At 33.4% G+C, this 23,982-nt stretch overlaps 1 protein-coding gene across 1 annotated transcript; it reads right to left on the bottom strand.

Annotated features, from left to right (window-relative positions):
• Positions 1-21,595: 21,595 nt before the first annotated feature.
• On the bottom strand, positions 21,596-23,982 carry LOC148624542 (uncharacterized). Its single transcript, XM_088567208.1, has one exon. It carries the CDS (start codon positions 23,817-23,819, stop codon positions 23,016-23,018), a length of 804 nt encoding a protein of 267 aa, XP_088423334.1. The 5' UTR covers positions 23,820-23,982; the 3' UTR covers positions 21,596-23,015.

The following is a 23,982-nucleotide window of genomic DNA, read 5'->3' as shown; positions in this document are numbered from 1 at the left end:
ATACGCACTTGATATATATATTTTTTAATTATGATTAAAAATCTATCAAAAAAGGAGTTGATGTAAACCCTGTACACATATCCCTTGTCTTCACCAGAGATCAAATAGCTCGGAACAGTGTCAATATCATCCACACACCCACTACTCAAATTCTATTGTTTTTACTACAAAATTTTAAGCAACTTAATTTGCATGGCACACTCATACCATCCTCAACTTCAATTGTTTTTACAATATTTTACTGCAATATTTTAAGATATTCAATATTTCGCTAATATCAGATATCTTTATAAAACGGGGAAACACATGTTTATTGTGACAACTTTCTCTACGTTGATAAAAGAGTAATTGTTTGTTTATAGTGAATTTTTACATCTACATTTGTAATAAATTTCTATGGAAAAATCTGCTAGTCGAAATTTCATATGTGAATTTCATAAATGTGACGGTTGTTAGCCATTTTGGAAAAGCTGTGTGTTCCTGTTTCTAGCAAAGCAGAAAATTTGGAAAGATAATAGTATTCATTCATTATTTTATACTATAGGGTTATTGCATGAATACTGGGGAATAGAATTTTATAATGCACGAATTTACCTGTGCAATATACATTCTACGAGGGATAATATTCTCCAGTAATCATGCAATAACTCTTTTATTGTGTAGCAATACAGTTTGGTCTTTTGACAAATGAACTTTAAGTTGCGTATAATGTCACAAATTTTAACTACATTTGCACTAGTGCAACATGGAAATTTATAGCACGCTAACGTTGCTTTGCTTTCTATGGGGAAATTACATTGCTATACAATAAAATTAGATAATTATTGCAACACTAATTATAAAAATAACTGTCCAATATCTGACCCAAGCATGTACAGCTGTCTATTAAATTCAAATATATTGTATTCTAAAACTTTCGAAAACAATTGAGTTTGAGAAGATGTGTTGATGGTAGTTGCTACATCATTTTAATATAATTTAACTTCAGAAGTAACACGCTTTCTGATTGGATAAAACAGTTTGTCCATCATCACATAGACTAAATTTTGTATATAACTGTGAAGTCATCAACCTTTTTCAAAGGTTTGATACTAAAATTAAGTTATCAGGAAAGACTGTTATATTTGTTCGGTCTACTTGAAATATCCTCAAAGCCCGTGGTGCACACTTGAAAGTAACTTTCTACGCAGGTTATTCAGTGTGCACCACATGATTGAGTTTATTTCTTCATAGACCGAAAAAATTAAACAGTCATTCCTTAGATAGAAGTGTAAACAGCAGAAAAAATATCTGTGAATACACCAATCCATCTGACTCAAGCTGTAAATTAGAAACAGACAATTCAGTGACTTTTCAACCTACCAAGAAAAGGTAAAACGTTTACCTAGCATGTTAAAATTAACCCTGTATTGTAAAAAAACTATAAATGGGCTTCTTTAATTACTTTTCTCTTTTATGGATAAATCAAGATACTCAGTCTATAATCGATTGCTTTTTAAAATATTAGTGTATCTTCAAAGAAAATCTTAACTTGTGTTTGACGGGGGTAAAATATATATTTGTGTAATTATTTTTTCCTATTTATAAAGCCAATAATGAATTTTTCTAGACTTTATTGGGTGATATCTCATTGAACAAAGAAACCTCAACATTTATATCAACGGGTAAATATTTTTGAATAACGAAAGACATAAAAACTTTCCTTCGGGGTGTTTGAATGTTATTTGGTGAAGAGATTTAATTATACTCACCCAAATTATGCCTGTTTAATGGAAAAGTAATGCGATTTTCATTGTATATAAGAATTAGTTTGATATAAGTACTAATTCACGAATTCAATTCTTTGAATAGGAATGCTCCGAGACACATTTTTCAATTTCTCGTACATTGTTTCCTTTTGTTCAGTGTTAAATACACATCTAAATGGATATTGGAAGCAGGACAAAGGCTAAAGAAATATTGAAAAAGAGTTAAATGTAATAGTTATAGAAAAGAAAAACAATCATTACTTTATAACAACAGGATATTGTAATAGAGTGGTCAACAAATCCTGATTCATGCGACCTTCAACCACCGGAAGGGAAATCGGGGAAACTCGGCGTACTTAACTTTGTACGCGACATCGATCAACACTTAAGAAGCTTAAAAAGTTCTAACAATTTGTTTCGAAAGTTACTGATCAAAACTAGTTTCCAAGCTTAACTCAACAAAAGTCTTAGTTACTGCACATGTAATATTACAAGGACGGACATTGCCACTACGTATCTTACATGAAAAAATCCGAAACCGACTCTCTTGACATCATAAGAACACACCGAAAGCGGTGTGGTGCATTGCTATCTTAAAATTTCAACAGTTAAAGTGCATGTTTCTTCAGTTGTGATCTTTTTCTATAGTTAGCTGGATATACATGAAGCTGTCTTTTTTGTAAGTTAAAAACCTCGTGTAGCCTTCTCGAGAACTGATACACAAAGACCTTGAATACACTATTTATCGGTATACAGATGCGCTGAAATATGCTTCTTTGACCATCTGGAATCATCTCGAAATTGACCCAAGAGGAGGGCTTTCATCCATATTTTTTTCTCTCCATTGTTATCCGTCCATTCCAGTCGTTCTTGTGTGTGGATGTTTGTCTCCAAAATTATGTTTTCTAGAAATTGTGACCATTACACTTATTTTCTAAACAAGTTCCAGCGATTAACCCCAAAACTAGTGGACACGGGTATATTGCCATTAGTTTCAACAGTTCTACGGTCGTCGTCATTAACTGATTGAACTACCTGAAGTGTCCATTATGACCAATAACCTTTATCTATGTATCCTTTCTCTTTTAGCTGACTTGACCTCGAACGAGCGACACGGGTGACAAGGAGCAGAAACTGCGAACTTTTGTTCATCCCGGTTTTTAGTGACGTTTATGATGTTCATATTTTCCTGATTTTTAGTGGAGTTCGTGATATTCGTTTTTCTGTGTGTAAAATTGTTTGTTATCCAATTAGCGGTGTAATTTCGTCTAAGCATTTCCCTAATTTGTATAGTTTGAAATCCGGGATCGTTGGGTCGGATGTCCTGGTCGTCTATAGCCATGTCACATTTGTATTCGTTATCTACCAGTTCAAACTTTAAAGAGGAACAACAGGAACACCATATAAAATTGTTAAGATAGTTTTTTTTTTGCTTAATATTATGTATTGTTTATACGTTTTACGTACGTGCTAGTTCATCACTACAAAAGTTTGATGGTCGTCATCATGAACTCGTGGATCGTTACGGTGTATCCATCTGCACCATGGAAACTGATTTGTTCAACGTGTCATAGTTTTCCTTAACTCTTTCGTCTACCCGGACTTGACTCTTTATGAGCAACTCGGCGAGTGTTTCTAGAAAGGCAGAGGACACTTACCCTACCGCTGCACCTGGTCCAAGCTCCCAGATTTTAGTGGGGTCTGAGTTGCTCTTAAACTTTTGTTACTTTGTATGTATTATTTTAGTTACTTTATGTTCTTTGTTGTGTTTGTCTGTTTCCCATGTCTGGTCCCTGGATAACATTCTTTTGATTTCCGCTAGAATCTTGGTTCCCTTGATCACTCTTTCATAACATTGAAGTTTGTATAAGAAAAGAAGCGTTGTAAGAATGTTCTACTACTTTTGTCCAATCAAACGACTCCCAAAATAAACTTTTTATTTTCGTAACCCAGATCAGTTCCCAACGATTAAACCTAGAAATTTGTTTGACAAATGTAACTAGTCGGATATTATTCCTGACTTCTAAACCCCATTGCCAGTAAGGGCAGAAGAGAGAGGGTAGAACTATTTTTCCAGTTATGATCAGTTTAGTTTATATTCGGCTAACTCTTTTGCTTTATACGGATAGTACCATTACAAAATATAGCCCTAGACCATTAAGGCTAAAACTGTATAGATTTCAATCTTGTACACATATATACATTATATGCATATAATTATACTATGTATATTACGGGCTTTAAGTTTAGCTGATTACTGACTTTTTTGCATTATTGTACTAAAACATTGAAAACTCGTTGCAGACCGTTTGGGTATAGAAAATCTTACTGATTGAAAATGACATCTTATGTAAAAAGAAGCAATCTTTTGTGATTAGAAATATTTTTTCAACACATATATGTAATTTTATTAACAAATCTTGTTTCATTTTTACCTTAGTTTATTTTTGTGTAACTTGAATATATTGGGCAACTCCGCAATACCTGTGTATAATGATGTATGGGGCCAGCTGCAGCCTGTCCTGTGGTATGAGGCCTTCCTCGTCGTTCATTGAAGACCAAGTGGCGGCCTTGGGCTAACATTTTCATCCCGGTGGGGTTGTCTGACAAATCCGCCACGAGCAGGTCCGGGTGTTACTTAAGAATAGGCCCACAGCAGCGCTAAGCTTGTCATAAAAGGCGACTAAATAGTGCTCAGAATCCTGACCGGGGCTAGGGCGCTCTGCCCACACAGCAACTGGGTTGTGAACCCCAGGTGATGGAATGGGGTACCCCTGGCATGTCACATGTTGGGATCGTCAGGCCATAATACAGAAAACTTGACCGCAAACCATAGTGGTGCAATGTATTGGGAAAGATGTAATGTTCCTCGCACGTAAAAGAACCCTTCTGTGGCATTCTCTCGGAGTAGGAACCATTGGACTCCGTCACAGCAGGCTAAATTGTCAGATCCTACCCACCTCTCCCTATTTCCAGTGGCAATCAAAATTTGCATACCCCATTATCCGCGTGCCCCATCCCATTTTTCATTTCATCATCATTTCATGTTCGTATTATCATCCATTTCATGTTCATTGCCTGGATATAGTTGAAATATTGCTACCCCAATAATCAATCAATCAATCAATCTTTGACATATACACCATACCTATTCTCGTTATAGAAGGTATCTCAAACGGAAATTAAGTAAGACGATTAATATTATAATGTGTCTAAAATTTTAAAGAAATATATTCTTTTCTTTGTAACATAATTAATTTGATAAACTAAAGTATATTTTATGATGAATAGTAAAACAGAACAACAGAAGTACTAGGTGGGTTTATTCAATAGACTATTTTTCCCATACTGCTGCACTAGGTTCTAATTCCATGTCTTGTTTTCCGTCATATACATACTGTAGATTTGAAATTCTTACTTGTATTTTCAATTGACAAGTTGCTCTGCTCTGGCATTGGAACATTTACTGGTTGGCAAAAGTGAATAGTACATGTATGTATTTAACACATAAACCACTTATTCCATGTCTGGTTCTCAATATTGGTTCGAACCATTTTAATTAATCTGGGCCATTTGAGAAAGATACAAATGATCCTCGAGGTTCAAAAATATCCAACTGATTTAATAATGTATTGGAAGTTGACACAACAGGAAATTACCAAACAATCTCTTCAAAACGATTTCAATATTTTCAAAAGCTATTATGGTTTCTAAAAGCACGGAACAATAGAATTAATCTGAGTCTAACTGTGAACAATCAAATGTTGTACCTCGCTTTGTTAATTTCCAATAACATCATGAATTACACGTAAATAGAAAATCATTATTTCTTCAATGAAATTATCATACCTTTTAACACTTTTGTTACTCCACTATTGAGAAAAGTTTTTATACCTTTTGTCGAGTTATAAAGGAAGTGCTACTTAATGAAACTAGCTTTGTGCTTCAGTATTCACCAGTACTGAGTCTTTATTTCTTCGCTCGTTTAACAGTCATAATTTTAAGCATTTTCAATGTCCCGGGGTATTGATAAACAAAAACCAACAATAGAAAGCAATTCTCATCGCAGGTGGGAGTAAGGTGATATTTGAAGAGTTTTACGCCAAATTTAACCCTACTCTTTTCATCCGAACAAATAAGGATATTGAAACCATGTTGATATCAAATGAAACCTGATTCCGGGATGTACAAAAGACACGGAGTTCGTAATGCTGATCTCAACCTGTAAGAACCTCGGTGATCTGTTTTCAAAAACCTTGATTAAATGTTGAACTTTCTCCACATTATTCTCCAATTGAATTTATAAAGGCTACTTATGTACGGGGTATTTTTTTCGCGATTAAATAACGAACAGATTGTCATCCAATTTGGTTCAGTCACAAGGAGGGATTATAGTTTCCAAATCCCATTTAAAAGAGGTCATGCAGCGAAGATGTTTTATATGTAGAAAGGTATCGAATGAAAAAGGTTTTAATTCACAGTATGGTTAATTTACAGTGAACAATAACCATGTAAATGGTAAAAGATTTGTAAATTTGAATTATAACATATCTGATACCCGCCAGTTCTTTGATGTCTAGTAAAAATGGAAAATCTATATTCATCTAAGCGGATATGGTGTTCCTTTACTTCAAAATATTACAATATTAAGCGATATTTGATATTATTTTTTTGTTCAGATAACAATTTTGTTTGTTCGAAAATAAAGAAACATTGAAAACATTTTATCACCTTTGTTCAGCTATTGTCGTGTTGAAATGTATCATTTCGATAAAATGTTAAATAAATACATTATCATATTATACCAGATAAATAAAATCTATTATAGGTCAGCATATTTTTATTTCTTAATGCCTCCGCATGCTTGATAGAAAATCTAAAGTGAAAAATATAATATATACTCCACATGCAACAGTGACGTAGCAAATTTCATCATCGTTTGTAAGTGTCAATTTTTAAATTTAAAAAGAGTTTTGTTGAATAAAAACAAAACACAGGCAATTTCAAAGACAAAAGCATGTGATAAAAGTAATTCGGAAATAAAGCTCCAAGGCTATACGATGAAAGTTTTCTATATTGTGAAAGGAATAGTTTTCGATTTTGAGAGAGATCATATCTTTGTAAACGCTGACAAAGCAGCCAATGACAAGATTATATTAATCAGCTTTTTTACGGTGAAATATTAAATTCTCTATCATTGTCCAGAATTCTGGTTCTTATTTTTGTCTGCTTAAAAAAAACATATTACAAAGAGAAAAAAACATTAAAGGTCGTAAGTTACGACACACAATCGCACTTATTTTGAGGTTTGAAAACATACTTGTTACCTTGTGGCACGGAAAAGATTCTCGACACAATTTCTTTTGTGCGCTTTTTGGTTTCTGTTATTTTTTTCGATCGGGATTTGAAAAACAAAAATGATTTTTTATTACTTTCGAATATAACTCTCTGTACAAGACTTTATACAAAAATTTCTGTTTGTATTTTAATTAACATACTTTATCATTGTTTTTGTGCCTATTTTAATGTCCTTATGAAAACGTGATGATGAAACAAGATATAGGCCACAATAAGTGATCGCAAAATATTTAAGATTCCGACCAAATTAGACTGCAATACAACTGCAACTCTCATCAAATATTTGTCAAGTACTCTGTATCCATGTTCACAATATTCTGATCGGATGACAAGCTCCTCTGCTACATTCGTTTGTCATTGACTTAATTAAAAATCGGTGTAGTTAGAACAGGTTTCGTTGTCCATTGTGTGAACTTCGTTGTGGGAAAATTTTAAATAAAAATTTATACAGGGTTTGCACCAAATTATCGCTGGACCAAAGAAGCAGAATTCTTTGGTTCTTTTAAAAAGTAAGCTCGGGAATAGAATTCAGCTGAAAGAAATACATTTAGGAACATTTCTTCAGTAATAACAACACATCTTAGACTTAATAAACCACTTACAAAAATAATAAACCTCTATTATTCTAAATAATGTGTATTGTATGTCTAACACTGTTGAAATGATGATTTGCATTATTCTGTTTTATGTTTCACCATGGAAGGAACACAAACGGAAGTTTGCATCGTTTACAATGTACTCGAGACCTTGTTCATTAGAGCTAAGTGCATCCTTTTCTCTTTCAAAAGTTAAAACGGATCGGTGAATGTAAAAGGTGGGAATTTTTCAAATCAGTTTCCGTTTTACCATCAGCAGCCATTTTGAAAATTGAGGTGAATAAGGGCTGGATTTTATGCTTCACTGCATTAGATATAATAACTTATGTCGGTACTTTAACGGGCTCTAGCTTTTGTTCGCTTCGTTGACATGTGACGAAGAAAGCTACTCTGTTCTTTAAAGGTATCCAATTGGTATGATGACTTTAAAACAGGAATTACAGACAGGAATTTCAATAGCAATTTTAAGAATATATTGTGGAAAACGCCCGATCAGTGTTACAAGTGATCTTTTATGCCATCCATGAAAAGCTCTTTAAAGTCTATTCATCTATGAAAAGCTATATTCTATAGATGCATTTGAAGCCTTTCATCGCCATTGAAAGGCATGCTGCGTTAGTATAGAGTGAAATGATTTTCAATTTTCTCTTGAACAATAACAAAATCTGCCTGAATAGGAGCGATGCTGATTTCATTACTGCACTGGACAATACTAGTTGAATATATGTCAATTTTCTTGAATAGAGTTTATTTGTAGCCGATTCCTCATTATGTCATTGATAAAAGCAGAGTTTTCAAACCCCATTCATTGCATACAGCTTAGCTATTGTTCAAAGTCAATCGTTACTTCCTTGCTTATTTTATCCTATTATTTTCTGTAATACAGTTTCGTGTTATAGATCAAAAGACGAAACTATGGAAAAAAATATCATCAGCTGCTCCGTTGAATTTTATACTTTGTTCTATTCTTTCATTTTGATCCTATTCATATCAAATGATTTTCTTTTGAATATTGTATTTGAAATTAAATCGTATAATGTTGAGTAATAATTTATTCTAGGGTTGATATTGTTGCTTCTTTACTGTCAATTTATTTCGGTGTAAAGGACTATGTATTTCTACCATCATTGAACATTACTCACTTTATAAACGTACTTATCTGTTTAAAACACTCCTATAGATTTGGTGAGTTTTCGCTGGTGGGTGGTTCTCAGTCGTTAATTTAAGGTTTTCTGATGAGGATTTTTATTAAATTATCTACAGGTTATCAATTACTGTGTGTGAACATGTATACGGTTGAGGGGTTCTGATCAATTTGTTGATTCGAAAAGAAAGTAGAAACAGGGCATTGTCAAAGAGACAATAATCTTACCACCATTTGTGACAGAAGGAAGACCAAAGGTAGTCCATGAGCCTTTGTGAACGGTAAGAAATATCCTACATCCGGAGTTTGGCTTCGCCTGGCTCCTTAAGCGATATTACCGGTTCAGCGAAGTAGACATCATAATATACCCTTAACATATAGAAAAATCACACAAGACCGACATAAGTTAACCCTTGAAACAGGCGCAAAATATGAGGCGGGCTGAACTAGTTTTATGCCCCCCCCCCCCATCCCTCACTATTTACGACACAAAGCACACGATAAAACTCGATGAGAAAGGCTTCCAATGTAAAAATAGGGCACATAACAAACCAACCATAAAGCAATAAACAATAAAACAGAATTACCAATCGTTACTTACATGCTAGCTCCAGACCTCAATTGTGACCGATCGAAAAATCACACTTACCAAATACATGTATCACTTCAATAATTTCTCTTCCAAATTATGGGTTCAGTATAATGATATCATTAATTATATTTGGAAAGCATGAAACCCGTGTAATGCCAATAAACTAGCTTTAAAAACTGTTCATTTTTTTATATAAAAAGCGCCTACCTATAAGGATGTCATGATCAATATCTGGATGTTGGTTGCAAAAAGTTACCAAGTTCAAGATCAGTTTAAATCTAGCGAGTCTTGAATGCACAGTTGCAAATTTATAAGGTAGTAATCTGTAAAGAATATAATAATGAAAAGGACTGGATGGAAAATTTTTGAATGTATAATATATCTGCACGTTGATTCACGAATGATGGTTTGTATCGATGATAAAATCAGTTAAAAACATAAACTTTTAATAAGTTTATGATACCGGAAGTCTTGATGAAATTAATTTTCATTTACTAGTATGTAGATTCATCATGAAAAATTGATGGTGCTAGATGTACGCCAATGTCTAAAAACGAATAATTAACGAAATATGAAATCAGGTCTTTTATCATAAATTTCCGTGAAGAAGGAGAATATCAAGTTTGAGATGGAGACAGTGTTGATTTATAATATTAGCTTTATTTAAAAATAAGTTCTGACGGGCATATTTCTTTTCCATAGGTAGCAAAATCGTAAACCATTAGCGATTTTGCTTTGGTTATTTATTTGCAAATATATTGCCAAATACAAAAGATATCAATGAAAAATGCTATGTTGTTTCTATAAAACTTTACCAGCAAGTCTTCCATACCACTTTTGTCAGAAAATTGAAACAAAACAAATGCCCTTATGACATCTGTGGCTAAAACAATGGTTTGACACCAGAAACTAAAAGCGCTGGTTTGACACAGCAAGGGTTTGACATCCTTGACTAAAAGCAATGGTTTCACACTAGTACTAACATACTGTTAAACATAAGTGACTGAAAGCAATGACTTTACACCAGTGGCTAAAAGCAATGATTTGAAACTAGTCCTACAACTATAGTTTAACATCACTTGCTAAAAGCAACGACTTTACACCAGTGGCTAAAAAACGAATTGGCCCAGTACGTAAAGCAACGAATTGGCTCCATGTTTGATTGTTTGTTGGGGTTTAACGCCCGAGCAGCAATATTTCAGCTATATTCAGGCGATGAACATGAAGTGGATGATAAAATGAACATGAAATGATGATGAAATGAAAAATGGGATGGGACACAAATATAATGGGGTCGGCAAATTTTGATTGCCACTGGAAATGGGGAGAGTTGGGTAGGGTCGGGCAATTTAGCCTCCTGTGGCGGAGCCCTGTGGTTCCTACTCCGGGAGAATACCACAGTAGGGTTCTTTAACGTGCGAGGAACGTGCCATTTTTCCCAACACGCGGTCAGGTTTTCCGTATTACAGCCTGACAACCCCAGCATGTAACACGCCAGGGGTACCCCATTCCACCACCTGGGGCACATAACCCAGTTGCTCTGTGGGCAGAGCGCCCTAGCCCCCGGCTAGGGTTCTGAGCACTATTTAGTCGCCTTTTACGACAAGCTTAGCGCTGCTGCAGGCCTATTCTTTTGACACCCGGACCTGCACGTGGCGAATTGGCTCCAATACGTAAAACAACGAATAGGCCCCAGTATGTAAAGCATGGTTTTGACAATAGTATTGAAAGCAATTGTTTGACATCAATTTGAAATAAATCACACTACTGGTAAAATGTGCAGATTTGGTTCCATGGTTCCAGTTAGCCCATCACAGGTTATTGGTGGCTATCCTGGTTTCCACGGTTCCGTGCTGTATAGAGTTCATCATAGGTATCTGGATTTCATGGTTCCAGTTAGCCCATTTCAGATCACTGGTGGTCTCCGAGTCCGGTTAGCCTATTACAGGTTATTGATAGCTATCCATGGTATCCATGGTTCCTGGTATTGGTAAATATTCCTGGGTTTATGGTTCAAGTTAGCCCATTTAAGGTTATTGGTCGCTAACATGATTGTTATCTATCAGCGAGTGTTTACATTGGTTCTATTCATATCATCATTTTTATACAATAAAAAATGAAAAATTCTTTGTTAATGATTCATTCAGGTGTGGTTTTATTGGTTTTGTTTCCAATTAAGGATTCAAACACCAATTTGCTTGAAACGTGCTTATTAATTATGAATTACTTAAAATGAAATGAAACAAAAACGCCTTGATGCGTTTTCAAAAAAGATTATTCTTCAGTTTTTTCGGTTGAACAGTAAAAAAAACTCAGTCATAAAAACAACTTAGTCGTGGCCATTAAGTTGATGAAATCATAATGAAATCTTTATTATTTTACTTGCTTTAAATGTAATTAACTGCTCTGAGAATTTGCTTCTTCTTCTAATTCAATCTTTTTCTTTTTCACGATAGATTACTGTACTAATTCGAAATTTGTATTTTCGGTTTCCGAAACATACACTCAAGAACATATACAACTGCAAAAGACGTGGACAATAAGGTTAACATTGGTAGTCGTCAAATGTAAGCAAATAAAAAAGTCAATGTGCCACACACTGAAATGACAAGAAAAGGTAAAAGCCAACATGCATCCAATATACATTATTATGCTACGTATGGTTTGACAGACATAAGAGAAATTATTTGTTTTATAGTACTATTCAACTTAATTTTAACTGTAGATATTTACTAAACCCACTTTTCGATAACATTTCCATTTTTAAACATTGTGTATTGGACATTTTGAAGTGTTTCCAGCCAAAATATTTTGCTCAAAAGAAATGCATAAATCGCTTATTGTCTGCAAGGTTTTTAACAGAACTACATCTAAAACTATAAACATGTGCTTTCATTTTACAAACACACCTCGAGGGTTATATCTTTTTGGTCAAATTAAATGACATCCTAAAATGACCTATTGGTGAAAAGCTTGAGGATATTATTCTAAATATTTTTCAGCCCAAGATTGAAAGAACGGCAAAATATATGTGTGGCGTCAAGGCATGACCCTCCTGCGTCTTTATTTTTTTTATGTAAAATTCAAATCTTTTCTACTTATATTTTTCTAATCAAAATGATCATCCCGATACACTTTCTTCACATACCTCTCTGACATACATTAACAGGAATCAGCATCAATATGCCTATACGTCTGAATTTCAATCATTCCTTGCGTGAGTTGGGGCTGTTACAGAAATCTATAATACACCAAATCATTTGATTAATTGGTAAATTAGCCTATTTGCCATCACAGACACATTTAAAAGTTATTATTCTATTCATACCAATACAATTTCGTTTTGTGTTTGCTTTGACGCAGGAACAATAGAGTTAACGTGTTACTCTTATCATGCTGAAAACCTTTTGTGGATATCATTGTTGATTTTTTACTAGTATTGTGATTTTAAAACCTCTTTCGATATCAAATTCTTTTAAATTACTCTTTTTTAAATCTGATAAAATGGCTTGTCAATAAAGAAAACAAAAGATGTTATGTTTCCAAAATTTCCCTGTTATTACAACAGAATTTTTCAGCTGGATGAAGAGAAGTTTAGAAGTTGTTTTGACACCGATAAATCTTTTTCTGAATAGAACATTATTTTAACCCAACGTCCTACGAATTTTCATTGCGCTTTTTAATATCTAGAGTTGGTATAATTATAGCAGATAAGTTCAACCTTTGACAATATACTCGCATATTTTGACTACAATTTCATTGTGGTACCATATTCTAACTATTAATTACTTCAAAACAGAATGCAGAACGAAAAATAGAGTGTAATAAAACCACAATAAACTTCAATAAAAACCATGAATAGGTGATGACCCCTAAACAATGACGAAGCGATTAAGCGAGTGATTCCGAGAGGACTGTAAACAAAATGGCGACAAAAGGAGATTTAATCTTTTTATAGAAGTTTCAATAAAACCAATGTATCGCATTTCACCGATGGAATTTGAAACTTGGAAATTTTAATAAAGTTTAAATTTACATCTTTGGATTCAAATGGCACAGGTGCAGACAATCAAAATTCTACAAAAATAATACACCATCTATTAGTGTTTGTTAAATATTTGAGCAAATCAAGAGCTTGCAACATCAAACTTGATTTGTTAAAAAGGTATGATGCATTTGTTAACAATACACTGAAAAGAATGTTTGACAGTTACTTGTGCATTTGACAACATATGAACAATATGTTACAAGATCCATAGTCATGAAATAAGAGAAAAATGGGAAAGGAACAGAACGTGTCCCTATCATAAACGTTTTGGTATCAAATTAAAGGTTAATCTAATGAACTTTCACAAAATGACTAATCCTACACAATATCCGTTTTTTTTTTCTTGTATGGTGAAAACCAGTTATTCTGTTTATCGTTACTTATAAGGGATCTGATATCTAATACTTCTGCATTATAAAGCTCGATCAATCGACAGACTTTTGAAGTAATGACGTTAATCGTGTGACAACAAGGTGCACCAGTGCTACCCACATAATCTTCCTCCAATAGCTAATCAGGGTGCGCCAATGATGGCAACGTAATCTTGATACAATAGCTTAACAAGTTATGCCAGATATGGCAACGTAATCTTGCCTAAATAGCCCAACAAGATGCGCCAGCTAATCAATATACATAAGAAATACTTCACATATACTCTATGTAAAACGAGAAACAGTTAAATAAAAAAAACTAAAATGCAGTGCACCATAAAATAGATATGAAGATACAATTTTGTGTTACCTCCGCCACGTTTATATTCTTAGGTCTTTCCTCGACCTTTGTCGAAAAAAATATTAGTATATCATTTACGGTAATGTGCATCCTTTCGGTAAAACACGACATTCTTGGCAACATCTTTTTATTACTTAAAGCAATAACAAAAGGGTAATCTTTTTCTCATGATATACTTTTAATTGACACTGTATCCCGTTGCCATACTCAAATACTAAGTAGTTTACAAAATAAATGCACTTATTGTTTAATACCAGATAGAATCATCAAATTTAGCGAAGATGAGAAAACCGCACGTGACTTAATGTGTGGCAAACGCCTGCAACAACAGGATAGAATTCTTCAATTGAACACTCACAGTTTGAATTGGAATATTGTAAGTAGCGAAAGAAAAACGAAAAGAGATTTTCTCAGGGGGAAGTTGACATATGTATTGGTTTAGCAAATTTTCGTCAATTCATTAACGCACTTCAAATAGAAATGGTTTCTAAGATTTTGTTCTTCTTGAACGGGTGTTTGAAACAATTTATAAATAAACAGTAATCCAACGATTCTGTGTATTTCATTCTTAGATCTACATTGTTATTTAAACTGTCCAAAATGTATTGATGTACTTAGAGCCATTTCCAGTGACCTGTTGTGTCATTTTTACTGAGTGATTAGTGTGTTATATGCCCAAGTATTATGATTTTTTTTCACAACCTAGTTGTATAGCAGAGCCTGTAAGTTTATATGTCTGCTGCGAAGATTGCAATCTCCTGCCAGTTGGACAGAGGGAAGCGCTATTTCAAAGGTATTTTCAACGAACCTCGCCCATTTATGCATATGTTATATAAACAAGGAATCGCTCACCTTGTTGAATTTTGTATTTCAAGGGCAATAAATTTAACAAGAAATTGTGCAACAATTTTGACACGAGAAGACTTCCGTAGGACTTATCATAAGGATCATTTAACTAATTGAAAGTTTCTATCTGTCATAGTTTTCAAGATATTGGCTGAAAACTAAAAAAAAGGGTAATAACTCTTACAAGGAAGCGTATGGCAACTTTTATCCCTGGAGACTTTTGTAGGCCTTATAATATGAATAATTTCAGCAATTTAAAGAATTTGACTGAACCTAACCGTTTGGAGATGTGTGCGAAAAACTACTGTCTGACCCCTATGTTTTATTTTTACTAACAGCCATGTTTTTCAACGAATCAAATATCCCCACTTCAATTCTTCGCAGGATACCTCAAGGACCATTAACACCAAGTTTGGTTCCAATGGGTCAAGTAGTGTCAGAGGAGAAGAGTTTTGAAAAATTGTTAACGATGGACGACGACGGGCGCCAAGAGATGGCAATAGCTCACATGGACTTCGGTCAAATGAGCTAAAAAGTGAATTCAAAAATTAAAATGTTATTATAATGATAACATTTGATTTTTTAAATTCAATTTTTAATTTAGCACATATAAGTGCAGTACACCGGAATCAGCTTTGCAAATGTGTAATAAGTAGTGCGCATGCCCTTTAGGAAAAAAATTCCCAACCTGTAAAAAAGCCGAGTATATTTAGTAAATCATGCACAATTTAAATAAAAAGCAAAATGATTTAAAGCCCACCAAATTGGGCCGTCCGTGCGAGACCCGACAGGGTAGTCAAGGACGTTAAAAACCCCCTTGGTTAGTTAGTAAATCAGGTAGCGTTTATAGGTCGGGCAGAAGTTACTGCACGGTGTTACGAGAGTGAATTTTCAAAATCTCACGAGACCGATCTAGTCATTCGGAAGTTCAGATTGTAGTATATGCGCAAGAATTCATTTCCTGTCGAACTGGGACAAGACTCACACTATAATGCAAAGTACATAGATTAATTCCATTTAGGTTATCATTATAAGATTTTGTTCTCTTAAGGCAATTATTAATGACGAACAATCCTAGGTTACAACTTGTTGCCATCAAAAACCAACCAACATCACCTTTTTACTTTCACTTGTATATGGGGCGTTCCTAGCTATTTGAAATTTCTATATAAACATGCACCAAATATTGAGTATAGGAAGCAATTTAACGTAGATTGAATTCACTGATTTCATTTATGTTAAATACTGATAAAAAAGAAACGAAACAAGTACCCACTAGGTTGAGTGTTCTTTGAAAAACATGATTTTGACAAGGATAGAAAATAAAATGTTAACACCTTCTTAAAAATATCGAAACATTGCTGAATCACCCAAATTTATTACTTTGGATATTTTTATATGCTCGGTGCTATTATCATCGTTAAGTAAAAAGCCTTTTAAAGGATATCACATTTAAGATCATCAAATTATTTGTTTGTATTATCAAAATTATACCCATTTAAGAGCTACTCTTTTGTAGGCACACAATCAGATACCATGAAGGCGTAACCAAAATGTATTTTAGAAAAAACCCTTTATGTATCATTTTCTGTTTTGGTTGCCTTCATATCATTAATCATTTGTGCTATATAAAAGCTTTTTCATATTCATGTCAATTTAAAATTTGTGACGTTTTATTAAACTATACAATTGAAGAAAATGAAAAAAATATAAAAAACCTTTTACCAAATTCCATAATATGATATCTGATTCTAATATAGTAAAAATGAAGCGAAAATTTTAAATAATGCAAAATTCCAAATTGGTTCCTTTCATTATCAAAATACAGGTGTCTACCTTTCGAGATACCAAACCAGTTCAATTATTGATAAATATTCTTTTCATCTTCAATTAGTAAAATGAAACAATGTTATGAAATCTTTTAATGATTAAATTTCATCATACAAAAAACAAATGCAACTGACATATTTAAGATGGTTGGGGAATACCTTACCTTCTGATAAATATAGGTTATATTATAAATAGACCTAATATTGGCGATCTGTATTGACTATCAGCTGACCACATCAGAATATTTAGCGAGCACGTACCTGACCAGTTCTATCTGGTCCAGAATTTTAGGTTTTGGGGCGTGAATAGAATTAAATGCCGGGCGAAGCGAGGAGAAATCAAGATTTCATGCTAAAGATTATTTCCCAATTTAAGAAAGGACGAATGTCCCCTCTCCTCTCTGGATCCACCACTGATCTAGACGTAGATTGAGAAACACTGAGAGAAATTAAGGTTTATGTATTCTCTATAGCAGTGTAGACATTGTCAATTAATTCCGCTTATTATTTATTTGTCTGCATGTTCTTTCCATATACAAAAAATCACTTACTTGAAATTAAAGTATGGAGGAAACCTGTCGGAGGGGGATGGGCATAATTTAGAAATTAGGCGCATTCGACTATAGCTTAATATTCTCTTATACATCAAAGAATTCGTAGTCTTTGTAAGGGAGGGGAAGATTTCGTATATTCTTCCAGGGTTGAAAATTAAAGATTCTACTCGATACACCCTGATAAGATGTCTGTTGTCTGTCTGTAACGTTCAATTATAAAAAAGTGTGCTTTTTTTAACGAAAAACTGCTAACATCATATACTATGAATGTGTATGTATTTATTGACTGTTTTGCATACTGTGTCTGTGTATTTGTCTTCTCTATGTATTATGTACATGTTTGTGTGTTTTGTCCTTCTTGTACACCTACTGTGAGTCCATCAATAACTCATACCAGAATTTTTCTCGGAAGATCGCCAATCAGACTGAGTTATCATGGCTGGCTTCGATCAGAATTCTATATTACTGGATAACAATAGACAAAAATACAAACATACAAAGAGAGTTTTACGCCTTTTAGTAGTATTTTCATTGGAATGTTTACTTTTTGAAGATCTGTTTCAAATAAGTCAAGATTTTTGTTGTTATAGGGTTTCTTATATGAATTTATATTATTTTTTCCTTTTAAAAGGACAGAAGGGGTTCTAGGGACTACACTAATTGACAAGTTTCAATTCAGTATATATATGTTCATGCCAACTCACTGTACCAGTTATCAGAACCAATAGAATTAGTTAATGGCTAGATAAAGGGAAGTTTAAAAATGTGAACTTCGTCCTAAAAGAGGGTATTTTTTAAGGACAATAGCTTTAGATTTACAATAATGATATCGATAAAATATTAAGTCATTGTATTCCTTTAAAATTTCTTTTTAAAGCTTTCAAGGGTTGTAAAATTTATTACAAATGGCTGATAAATTACGTAAGTTTGCACAATTCATCTCAACAGTTGTACAACTTATAACAGTTTTAGATCATTCTCTTTAAGACTTTAGTTTTAGTGACCAAAATAATTCATAATGTCAATTTACAAACTTTTGTATTGTATCTCAAGTCCAAGTTAAATATAATTTAGGGCTAAGATATATTCTACCGACAATAAGCTATTTACAAAATGCTTTAATGCTATAAAAAGTCAATATAGAGACTGTTGTATTTCACACACAAGCTCGATACTTGTGACAACTCTTGGCCAGCGAAAATTAGCTAACTCATTGAATCCACAGCCAGTTGTCTCCGCTAAGGTCACTTCTATTCTAAGGTCAAAACTTCTTTTTTTTCAATTTTCGTCCCAATTTCAATTATTTAGTTTGAACAATATGAAGAGAAAGACAAAATTATGATGACATGGAAAATGTAGAGGAATATTTTATAGGAAATATAAATAAGTAGATTTATTGATACCATCGATGAAAAATGAGACTATTTTGTTTCGTTCTCTGTCTATCCTTATTTAAAAGTAGACGGTCAGAAGAAAAATAAGAGAGTATCAGGACCAGCAAACCATAGAAAACTCCACTCCTGAACACCACACCAAATATTATCATAGGTGACAACCATTAAATACACACACACACACACACTCTGGAACACAGTGGCGGACCTAGAAGGGCCGCAGGGGGTTGGTACCCCTTTTTATTGGAAACTGTAATTTTTGTGTGTAAAATTTACAAAAATTGGCAAAAAAACTGTCCTAGCACCCCTTTTTGAGAAACCTCGGCTGGCACCGCTCCTTTTCAAAGTGTCTGAATCCGGCCCTGGAACATAAAGAGTTTGAGTTTTGAACAAAATTTTTAGATTGGCCTACATGCTTTGCTCATTCTCGTTTTTTTAAACAGTTTTAAGCTGAATAAGAATATACAAGATGGACAAAAATGTTTTATTTCCGTTTTCACTTCAGCTGACATGATGATACACAATCAGACTCTTTGCAAACTAACTGGGTAGGTTATCCCATTCCACAATACTATAGAGACATTTTTTATGGTGAAATTTTTATATCATATCTTTGATTGATGTAGCAAAATTATATAAAATATACTCAAGTATGTTTATTGTGACTAAGATACTTGTGTGTTCTCAGTTTCCAATAATTTCCCTGCAATATCGACAATGTAAAATAAGACAAAGCGCGAAGTAGTTACACAAGTAAACTCGATATACAAAACTAGAAAAGGGGATATATAACAATTAAAGAAAGATTTACACACTTTCAAGTAACTGTTACTAAAATGAAAAGAAAATTTACAAGTCTACAAACAAGAGATCACGGAAAGAATACAAATGGGACAATTTTAAAGACCCTTCATATATTTTTCACTGAACAAACCGAACACTAAAATGCTGTTCAGACTGTTGATAATAGGCATTTTTTTTTTATTTTTTATTACAAGAAAGAGGGTCCAAAGTGTTCATTGCTTTTTAACGAATTTAAACTACAAAAAAGGAAATAAAGAAATGTTTTTCTTTACTGGAGTGAAAATATGATAATTGCAATACAGAACATCCATGCTTTTTGGTTTTGATTGTAATAAGTGTTGATTCCATTTTTGTTGTTGTTGAAAATATCAAATCTAATATAATATCAAATAATAAAAAAAATAGTTTGTCAACACATCACTATGTATATCAACATTTCATTAAAAAACTATAATGCATCGAACCGAAGTAAAGAACTTCAAAGTTCACGTATATATACATGTGCCTGCAGCAGGACACTTGGTTATTTTCTGAAACACTCAGTCATCACGCCTTCTACAAATTAAAACCCTGTAAATTTTTTTTTGCTTATTTGCTTCTCTGTTTGATATCGACTCTGTGTTTTTTTGTATGTTAAAATGCAATGCTGACATTTATGTGTCCATTATGTTCTTTATTTTAATTCCACGTGAACTATTTGTCATTTTGAGTAGTAAAGATACTAACGCTCAAATAAAATTAAGTTCTTCTTAATAAGCTGTTGTATCGCTTTAGACTACTGTGTCTTGATGAAAGAAACCAATTGTTGAGCCAGGAAACAGTAGCCTTGACTCCAATTATCATCTTACCCTTTCCAGGGAAAAGGAAAATAAATATTTGGCAGTTTTGACTTTTACCGCCAAACTAGGAGTATAGTTTGCATTCGAACTCCAATGTCTGTCTAATCATTCACAGAGAAAGGGGAATAGTTGGCAGTCTTTACTCCAATGTTTGTGTCACCTAATCCGGGGAATGGGGAATAGTTAAGTCTTGACTCCAATATTTTTTTTCAATAATCCAAGGGAATGGAGAATAGTTAACAGTCTCGCTTCCAATGTTTGTCTAACCATTCTAGGGAAAATGGGAATGTTGCAGTCATGACTCCAATGTTTGTCTCGCCTATCCTGAGGTTAACCGACATGGTTCCTAATTGTTGTCTCATTCCAATGTCGGGAATAAGGGGAAGTTAGCTGTCTTGTCTCCAGTGTTTGTGATACCAATAATAGGGAATGGGAAAAAGTTAGGCGTCACGACTCCGATGTTGTCTCACCAATCCCGGGGGAATGGGAAAAAAAGTATGTATTCTTGACTCCAGTGTTTGTGTCACAAAAAATAACAGGGAGTGGAAGCAGCATTGATTTGTGGTGTTTTTTTGTGATTACTAAGCTAGTAAACAAATGACTTTTATCATTTAGACTTTTCCCGCATGTCAGTAAGGTACATTATACTTTAATTAACTAAACTAAAGCTCTATACTGTATATAGTATACAAAACAAAGGTTTTGTTTCTCAATAGTGCTGAGTACTCAGTAAATTCTTTAATATATATTTAAGTATGTATGTGTATTTTACGTCGTTAGTTATAATGTTTTGTGTGTTATGATTTTCTGTATTCAATCAAACTGTAAAAACTGGTTGCAAAAACAAAAACAAAAACACTAAGTCTTCAAATTTCAATATAAAATTAAACTGGAAGGATAACATGACGAAGTATTAAACGTAACTTGATTTTGTCCAAATTCTTGTTTTTTAAAAATGTATATCTACTCTGTTGTGATTACAAAGTTGTGACAACATTGGTTTTCTAAAATGAAATATTTTTTTTAGATACATCTCAACAAATCGATTGCGAGGATTGGCAAAAACATCAATATAAAATACTGTTGGAGCACCAAGAACAAAGTACGTAAGAACAATATGAACACTTTTATTTTTGAATAACAAAAATATGGAGACAAAATAATAAAATAATCCCGTTCAACACAGGGACCCAGTAAATAAAATCAGAAGATATTACAACAATAACAAAAATACATAATTGTGAAATAGAAAACCGTACAAGATATTTTCCTTTCCATTCCTGTGAGAAATGTTATTCTTTTATTAGAAGTCACTTGATTAATATTTAATTTTTCGTGATTTTGTCATCTCATTTTCATGAGGAAGAATTTTTTACACTACAAAAAGGTTTATCAAATTTTCATCAATTCCAAATGATTTTCCCATGCGGAAATTTTTTTAATAATAATAATTATACTGAGAGGCATAAATATTTAAACAGGAAAATGAACAAAAATAACGGACAATATTAAACAGTTAAAACAAATTACTGCAACTGATAACACATTGGCTGTCAAATTCAACTTCGGTGAACCTTAAAACCCCGATGTTAGCAATGATAACCATACTATTGTCATGTTGCCTTGTTTCGTGAACAGGAATCGATCAAACAAATTGTTACAAAATGAACGTCACAATAAGCAATTAATTTCCCATTGTTAAAATTGATCCGTTGACTTTTGTCAATTTTATCCATGACAATCGTTTTTCAATTATTACAATATAATTGACATTGAGTTTTCTCAGTAGATTACAATCCTTCTGCCCATCGGCTGCTCTATAGAAGTAAGCATACATTGTATTGTTAGTATTTTGTAACTTTAAGATTAAATCTTGACTTATTTATTCGAACAAAGCCTGGCTCCAGTTTTTGAAAGCACGTTTATTTAAATATTTTAACACTGAAATAATCTTGTTATTCAATTTTCTTAACAAGAATTTTAACAAAATTAAGTTTATATGAAAATTATTCGTGCTTATTGATGTATAAACGGAAATAATTAAGCTTAAACCAACCCACTCAACAAAATTTTCAATTTTCTATAAAATGTAGTGGTTTTAAAGAACAAAACAGTCTCTCAAACTTTGAATAAATCTAAAACTATTCATCATTAGTTTGTTCATCAAATATATCTCCTAAAAGCCTCTAGTACGAAAAAATCGTCCTCTTAAATCCATTTTATCCACATACAATATTGTGGTTTGATTTATATATCTTAAAAAAATAACGGGATAGTTTCTAAAACAAAAATGAAAATTAAACTCAACACTTTATAGCACTTTGACTGATTGACAAAAAATAATAAAGCACTAAACTCTGTATGTAAGAAAAAGTAACAATGCCAACAATATTCATTTGTATAATCTACCGATCAGGTCAGTGTATCTCACATACCACGCTCATTCTGAACACACAAATTGTTCCCAAGCATCAAACCTTTGAAGTTGCCATTTTAGGTAAGTCAGTTATTAAGTTCCTATGATCATGCAACTACATAACAGACGAATGACGATAATGTTCCTCGGGTTTCAGTACTACATATGCAACAGGTCTATGAATGTCTTGTGATGGTAGATATCCAGGGGGACAACACGGCAATAGGTACTGTCCAGGATGCGAATGAGCTGCTGGCGGTAATCCTGATAGAGCCGATGAAGTTGGAGGATGAAGGTACGGTGAGTATAAAGGATTACTTGAAGAAAGTTCCTGAGATCGTAAACTAGCAATAGATGAAGTGTCTAGATTTTTCAAATTTTCTAGATGCGAGTATAAACTATGTGTCGATGTTGGTGGTAAAAATGCTCGCATTTTTTCACTCATTGACGTAGAGTTCATGAAACTGTCAGCAGATGCAGCTACTGAGGCTGCTGATGGGTGGAAAGTAGAGGAGAGAGCACCAAAAGCCATTGGATTCATGCCTGGTATCATTGGAATCGGAAAAGCATATTTATCTTTCTTCAATAACGACTTCGGTTTTCTACGTGGTCTGTACTTATAATCTGGATGTTCTTTCATGTGAAGTGCTCTTAGTCTCTTTGCTTCGTCAATAAATGGCCGTTTGTCATCTTCAGAGAGTAATTTCCATTCAGCACCGAGCCGTTTACTAATTTCTGAATTATGCATTTTTGGATTATCCTGTGCCATTTTTCTTCTTTGTCCTCTTGACCAGACCATAAAAGCATTCATAGGTCTTTTGACGTGATCCATATTTCCGGATTTTCCTCCATCTCCATAGTCAATACTGTCACTACTGGGAGATGATAAATCTTCTGGACTCATATCTTCCGAGCTCATGATAACAGTTATTTATGATAAACAAACGTCCTAAACAGAAATATAATATTTCCAACTAGAAGCACAAGTGTATCCGAATCCTTGTTTCATCTACTATCAGTTGAGAATTAACTTCAATACATTTTACTAAACCTTTAAATCGATTAATTCTTAATTCTTTGCC

This window comes from Perna viridis, chromosome 2, assembly GCF_037379345.1.
Source record: "Perna viridis isolate PV_CMFRI_1.1 ecotype Kerala chromosome 2, ASM3737934v1, whole genome shotgun sequence".
NCBI lineage: Eukaryota > Metazoa > Mollusca > Bivalvia > Mytilida > Mytilidae > Perna > Perna viridis.
The sequence above is the reverse complement of the archived record's forward strand: the minus strand, read 5'-3'. Positions and strand labels throughout refer to the sequence as shown.